Source organism: Peromyscus leucopus, chromosome 13, assembly GCF_004664715.2.
Source record: "Peromyscus leucopus breed LL Stock chromosome 13, UCI_PerLeu_2.1, whole genome shotgun sequence".
Classification (NCBI taxonomy): domain Eukaryota; kingdom Metazoa; phylum Chordata; class Mammalia; order Rodentia; family Cricetidae; genus Peromyscus; species Peromyscus leucopus.
The window spans coordinates 49,091,985-49,099,314 of record NC_051074.1 but is presented as its reverse complement, the minus strand read 5'-3'; the positions used below and the strand labels follow the sequence as shown (position 1 = coordinate 49,099,314).

The window sequence follows — 7,330 nt, the reverse complement described above, 5'->3', positions numbered from 1 at the left end:
TTGCATCCTACACTTGGGTTTTTGGTGAAAGGAGAAAGAAATGAGGATTACAAAAGAAAAGAATTTTGAAAAATTAAAACAAAAAACCAGTAGTGAGGCTGTACTGCTACAGGAGAACCCTTGCCCAGCCTGCTAGAGGCCTGGGTTCAATCCTCGTGACTACAGATAAAACCAAATATCAGAGAATTCCTTTACCTACTTTTGAATCACATCTCCTAAGTTAATTATAAGATGCTTACTTTCTTCTTTAATTAATTTTATTTTTTTCTGAGACAGGGTTTCTCTTACAGCCCTGGCTGTACTGGAACTCACTCTGGAGATCAGGCTGGCTGGCCTCGAACTCACAGAGATCCTCCTGTGTCTGCCTCCTGGGCACTGGGATTAAAGGTGTGTGCCACCACCACCCAGCCAATTACTTTTTGTTTTAGTTCATGCATATGGGTATTCTGCCTACATGTGGGTTATGCACCACTTGCATGCCTGGTGCCCTCAGAAGCCAGAAGAGGAAATAGATCCCCTGGAACTACTAAAGTAACAGGCATTTGTGAGTCACTCTGTGGGTGCTGGGACTCAAATCCAGGCCCTCTGGAAGAACGGCTAATGCTCTTAATAGCTGAGCCATCTCTCCAGTCCCATATTTCTATTAATTCATTTTAACAAAAAAATTAAAAAAATTTTTTTTTGAGATTTCTTTTTTCAAGACAGGATTTCCCTGTGTAGCCCTGACTGTTCTGAAACTCACTTTGGAGACCAGGCTGGCCTCGAACTTATGGTGGTATTTTATTTGTACTGAAATGTGATTTTCATTGTATGTTAATAAAGTTGCCTGGGGGTCAGAGCTATTAGAGCCATAGCAAGAGCGTGGTGGTGGTGGTGGTGGTGGTGGTGGTGGTGGTGGTGGTAGCGCACGCCTTTAATCCCAGCACTTGGTAGAAGAGCTAGGTAGATCTATGTGTGTTCAGGGATACAGCCAGTATTGGAGACATACGCCTTTAAGACCTGGAGGGCGGTACTTACAGTCAGTGACGAGGCAGTCACGTGTTTGGGTTTACAACCAATGAGAAGGCAGAACAGAAAGACTATTTAAATACAGACACACAGGAAGTAGGTCTCTTTCGGGAAGCTAGGAGCACTGAAGGAGGTAAGATTTTAGCTCTGAGCTCTGACCTCTCGGCTTTCTCTTTTACATTGGTTCTGTGTTTTTTATTTTAATAAGACGATTGGTTACATCTACACGAACTCACAGAGATCCGCCTGGCTCTGCCTCCCGAGGGCTGGGATAAAGGCGTGCGCCACCACCGCCCGGCTCTCTGTTGTTTTCTCACACTTCGGGGCCTTGGTCTTTAGCCTCACACATGCTTGGCAACCACTCTACCAATGAGCTATGTCCCTAGCCCTGAAAGGCCTCTCATTTCATCCATTTGAAACAAAAACATCTATGAAAATAAACAAAATTCACGTTAAGGATCAGTGTTTTTAACACAAAAGAACAAATGACAGTTTTATTAAACTACTTAATGCGTGCACATAATACATAATTTAAACTGCCAAGACTTTTGGTAAGTGCAATACCATTTTCAAATAAGCATAGTATAATTTTAAATATTACATCATCAGAATCACGTTGGAAAACATAAACTTGTAAGGGATTACACCAATGTCCATGTACTGTCTATACAAGCTTGGGTCCCTGGTGGACGTCTCAGCATATGGATGGTTCCTCGACCGCCTGAGCACCCTCTGTGACAGCTTTGACACACTTGGCCATTGTCTGTGAAGCTCTGCTAATCGAGTCTGAAAGACATTAAGAACATGCAGTTTGTTAATACAACTTCCTTTGTTGTTCTGGAAACAGTGTCTCAGATTTCAGGCCAGACAAGAACTCAATAGTATACCAAGTTAGCCTCAAACTCAGGGTGAGCCTCCTTGCTCAGATTCCCGAGTGCTGAGATTACACTGAAAATTTCATGTTGCACATATTCAACAACAAAAAATGGTGAGGCTGTAATGCAACTGTAAGTAAGCAATACATTTTGCACACAAGCTCTTTACTGGCCGAGATTTTTTAAGCAAGAGTTTTATGTATCTTGGGCTGTTTATGAAGCCAAGGATGACCTCCTTAAAGTATGATCCTCTTGTCTCTACTTCCTGTTTACCACTACAGCTTTCTGGCTAACTGCTTTTAATATCTAGCAATAATTAAATAATCACATAAGAGCTAGGTAATATACCAGTATAAAAAAATAAATGATAGGAAATTCTTAAAAATCTAAGAAAAAAAAGATACAACTGTTTATCAGCTAGATATGGTAGCTTATGCTCATAGTCATCTAGCAACAGGCTGATACAGGAGGATTGCTATGAGTCTAAGGTCAACCTGGGCTACACAGAATTAAAAACAAAACAAAAACACCCAGGGGCTGGAAAAGGCCTGATGAGCTGAGCTTGAACTCTATCGAAATGTAAAAGCTTGACATACAGGCACTCATCAGTAATCCCAAACTCCTATGGCAAGATGGGCACTGGAGACTAAGAAAATCACCTGGTAGCTTGGCCTGAAATACAAAGTATGGCAGAAAAAGCAAGAGAATCTCAGCCTCGACATGATGGAAAGAGGGCACTCACTCTATTTGGAAAGTTGTCCTTTGATCTCCACAAGTATGACATGCCATGTACAGACTTGCACGCACCCACACACACTCACTCACCCTCTCTCTCTCTCTCTCTCTCTCTCTCTCTCTCTCTCTCTCTGGTTTTAATAAATTAAAAGCTGGGTGGAGATGGCACGTCTTTAATCCCAGCACTTGGGAGGCAGAGGCAGGTGGATGATCTCTGTGAGTTCAAGGCCAGCCTGGTCTACAGAGTGAGTTCCAGGAAAGGCGCAAAGCTACACAGAGAAACCCTGTCTTGAAAAACCAAAAAACAAAATAAAACAAAACAAAAACCAAACAAACAAAAATGCTGAATGGCCAACAGCTAGGCAGCAGAGGGACAGGCAGGGCTGGCAGGCAGAGAATAAGTAGGAGGAGGAATCTAGGCTCAAGAGAGGAAAGAGGAGAGAAGAGGATGAGGGAGATGCCCACCAGACAGACATGGAGTAAGACACACAGAATGAAAAAAAGTAAAAAGCCCTGAGGCAAAACACAGATGACGGGAAACAGGTTAAATTAAATTGTAAGAGCTAGTGGGACAAGCCCAAGATAAGATCGAGCATTCGTAACTAAGAATAAGCCTCCATGTCATGATCTGGGAGCTGGTTGGTGGGCCAAGAGAAAGCCTGTTGCAAGCTATATTCCTTAAAAAAATCTCTTTTAACGATTTACCTCAGAAGCCCTGTTGGGCATACTTCATATTTAAATACTCCATCTATAATTTGCAGACAAACCTTGAGTTTTTTTTTAACTTGGTTTTTTAAAAAATAATTTACTTAACTTTATTTTATGTGCATTGGTATGACTGTATCTGGTCCCCTGGACTTGGAGTTACAGACACTTGTGAGCTGCCATGTGGGTGCTGGGAATTGAACCTTGGACCTCTGGAAGAACAACAATCAGTGCTCTTACCCACTGAGCCATCTCTCCAGCCCTGAGAGTTAATTTTTAGTACTTTGAAAAATTCTCCCTGAATGTCATTCAGTAATTTTTCTTATAATATTAAAATTTTATACTTAAAATCTGTTAGACCTTTTGGGTGTTCAAACTTTCTTACACAAAAGCTAGAAGCCTAGGGTACAGTGCCCAGGTTACCATGTACAAATGAGCGGTCGGCCCAGCCCTGCCTCCTAAGTGACATCAGTGTTAGTGGTTGACAATTTCAGATTAGAGGCCAGTGAGCAGCTCAGTGAAGAAAGGCGTTTGCCACCAAGCTTAGTGACTGGAGTTTGATTCCCACAGTTGTCCTCTAAGCCCCACCCTCTTCATGGCGAGTGTGTGCTTTCCCCTACACACAAGATCTTCTATCAACAGCCAACAGTGCCACGCACACACAGCTACAGAGATAAGGAGGTCCTCGGATTCTCTGAGTAGTCGGCAGTCGACTGAGAGCTACTCACCTGTCATATAGAAGTCTTTTATAGTCAGCTGAGGAGGAACAAGTGGGTCAGCAAGAAGTTCCTGGTTCACTAGCTGAAAAAAGAGGAGACCAATAATTGGACTGAAAACCTGTTGTGCCAAATACACACCATCAGGAAAACTGCACACAGGCAAGCTTTTACCTTGGCGAGCTCATTTGCTTGCTGAAAGTAATTAGCTCCTTCAACATCATCATATCGAACAAGATTAGGAGAGACCTCTTCTAGCCGGTTCCTCACTTGATCCAGCGTATCATATGGAAGAGTGAAACCTGCAATCTAAAGAGATCAAATCCATCATGACATACAACTTTAGTACTTAAATATGTCAGAATTGGGGCAGGACAAGATGATTCAAGACACCTGGTGTCAAGCCTGAAGATCTGAGTTGATCCCTAGGACCCACTCAGTGCAGGGAGAGAATAGATTCCCTCAGGATGCCCTTTAAACCCCAAATACATGCTGCAGCACACAACCCAACCCAAGACAATAAATACATGTCACTTAGCTTGGCAAGGTGGTGCAGTGTTGTGGAATATTACTTTAACTAGGCAGAGATTTGTTTATGTTGTATTTGTTTAATGATGTAAAGATGCGTTGCTTTGCCTGCCTCAGGCACCCAATTGGTCTAATAAAAAGCTGAACGGCCAATGGGCAGCAGAGGGGTAGGCAGGGCTGGTGGGCAGAGAGAGTAAGTAAGAGGAGTCTAGGCTCAAGGGAGGAAAGAGGAGAGAAGAGGGAGACGCCAGCCAGGCAGCCAACAAGCCATGGAGTAGGACATACAGAAGGAAAGAAAGGTAAAAACCCTGAGGCAAAACATAGATGAAGAGAAGCAGGTTAAATTAAGTTATAAGAGCTAGTGGGACAAGCCTAAGATAAAGCCAAGCATTCATAACTCAAAATAAGTCTCCGTGTCATGATTTGGGAGCTGGTTGGCGACCCCCCAAAAATCCTGCTACAGCACAGACCTTTAATCCCAGCACTTGAGAGGCAGAGGCAGGTGGATCTCCGAGTTTGAGGCCAGCCTGGTCTACAGATGGAGTTCCCAAGGCTACATAGAGAAACTCTGTCTTGAGGAAAAAAAAGTCAGGGTTGGGGCTTAGTATGTACATCAGACTGGGCTCCATCTCTAGCACCAAAAGAGGGGGCAAAATAATTTATAATTGTAACTGTGGTAAAATATTACTAAATGGAAAAAAATTCTTTTAGTATCTTTGAGCAGTCAAATTTTTTTCTTCTAAAAGCTTTATTTATTTAATTATTGCTTTTTTGTTTAAGTTTTGCCTGTGTACATATCTGTGTACCATGGGCATGCCTGATCTCCAAGGAGACCAGAAAAGTGTATCAAATCTGCAAAAACAAGTTACAGATCATTGTGAGCCATCATGTTGGTGCTGATAATTAAACCCAGGTCCTCTGGAAGAGCAGCCAGTGCTCTTAACTGCTGAACCATCTCTCCAATCCAGACAGATTTTTCGAGGTAGCATCAGGTGTGGAATACAGATGTCAAAAATTCTAGTTCATAAGATGTCACCATATAATAGTTTATCTGCAGAGTGTTGCTCCATAGAGAGAGAGAGTACTTAGCAAGTGTATGGTTCTGAGTAAAGGATTACAGAGATGATGCTAGGCTACATATCAATGCTGGTTTTAATTCTCCCTTCTCTGAAGGCTTTTTTCCCCTACACTACCAGGTTATGCAAACCCTCCCTCATTTTAGAGAAAAACTTTCCATGACTTTGAAAATCACTTTAACAAGCTAGCACGTCCAGCATCCCCTAAGCAGCATCACTAAGCCATGTCTTAATGAATGAACATGTGGCTCAGTGGCAAAGCTCCTGCCTGGTATCTGTTGAGGCCCTGGGTCTATCTCCAGCACTATAAATTATAGACAGGAATTGACTGAACTCAGGACCTCATGCATGCTAAGCAGGCACTCTACCAACAGAGCTACATTTCCAGATACTTACTTAATGAATATTAATGAATAAAAAAGACTTCAAAGAAACGCCTCAAAAATGATACCTCTGAGAGAGCTCTTATGATTTTCCAGTCTTCTCTTGCCAAGCCAGGAGGGGTCACTGCTACTTTGGTTTGTTGGGCTCTACCCTCAGTATTGACATAAGTGGCATTCTTTTCTGTGTAAGCAGCCCCTGGGAGAATAACATCAGCTATGGGAGCACCAACATCACCATGATGTCCTGTGAGGAGAAAAATGGGGAACCACATTTTAGTAAAAACTAGATTAATACATAGATTAATAATACTAAAAAGTAGTGGTACACAGCTGTAACCTCAGTATCTGGGGGCCAAGGCAGGAGAATCTTGAGATCAGCATGAGTGACACAGTAATACCTCAACCCCCACCACCACCACTACCCCAACACACACTGGAGGACAGCATCCTCCTTTTTTTTTTTTTTATTTTTGTATTCTTTTTTTAAAAATTTATTTATTTATTTAATGCAGAATGCCGTTTATTGAAGGAGGGAGGAGGTCTTAAATACAGGTTTACAGCACAATGGGAGAACCCCGGAGGGCAGAAGTTCGCTACCATGTTTTACAATCTTGCATCTAAGCTGTTAACACCCATTATGCAGGATACGCAGACAAGGATCTTCCCTTAAGCATTCAGGAGGGTGGAACCCCAGCAGGGAATTAGCATAGTGAGGATATCAAGGTCAAGGTCAGCAAGCAAGGCAACAGTTACCAAAAATGGGGGTCAGGGCCCTATAGGTCCCCCTTTTACTAAAAAATGAGCTTCTGACTTAGGTTACGTGGGACGTCAGCAGGTCACCTTACCCGTCATGGAGACGCCTGCCTAGGCCACACAGGCGCTCTGTTTTAGGTTGGTGAGCGCCCCCCAGGTATTACCCATCTCTGAATACTCATTATCATACAGGCTCAATTGTGTGTGAGCCAGCATCCTCCTTTTTAAATCTCATTTTTATTTTTGCAATTCTGAACATCAAACCACCCCAATCAAACTATTTACCACTGAACGACACTCTGGTTTTGTTTGTTTGTTTTTGAGACAGGGTTTCTCTGTATAGCCCTGGCTGTTCTGGAACTCACTCTCGAGGCCACGCTGGTCACAAACTCCTGCCTCTGCCTCCTGAGTGCTGGTATTAAAGGCGTGCGCTACCATGAATGACCACTTTCATATGTTTAAAATGAGAATAAGAGTGTAGTTCAAGCTGAGTGATGGCAGCACTCAGGAGGCAGAGGCAGGCAGATCTCCAAGTTCGAGGCCAGCCTGGT

General features: G+C 42.9%; 1 protein-coding gene across 2 annotated transcripts in view; it reads right to left on the bottom strand.

Annotated features, from left to right (window-relative positions):
* Nucleotides 1-1,467: 1,467 nt before the first annotated feature.
* Ndufs1 (NADH:ubiquinone oxidoreductase core subunit S1) overlaps nucleotides 1,468-7,330 on the bottom strand; it is a 33,775-nt gene continuing 27,912 nt past the window's right edge. For both annotated transcript variants that reach the window (XM_028891305.2, XM_037210348.1), the window contains exons 16-19: nucleotides 6,095-6,270; nucleotides 4,214-4,348; nucleotides 4,052-4,124; nucleotides 1,468-1,794 (exon numbers count right to left, since the gene is read on the bottom strand). In XM_028891305.2, the coding sequence (XP_028747138.1) occupies nucleotides 1,703-1,794; nucleotides 4,052-4,124; nucleotides 4,214-4,348; nucleotides 6,095-6,270 (476 nt within the window). In that variant the 3' untranslated portion in view covers nucleotides 1,468-1,702. The remainder of the gene's footprint in view (nucleotides 1,795-4,051; nucleotides 4,125-4,213; nucleotides 4,349-6,094; nucleotides 6,271-7,330) is intronic.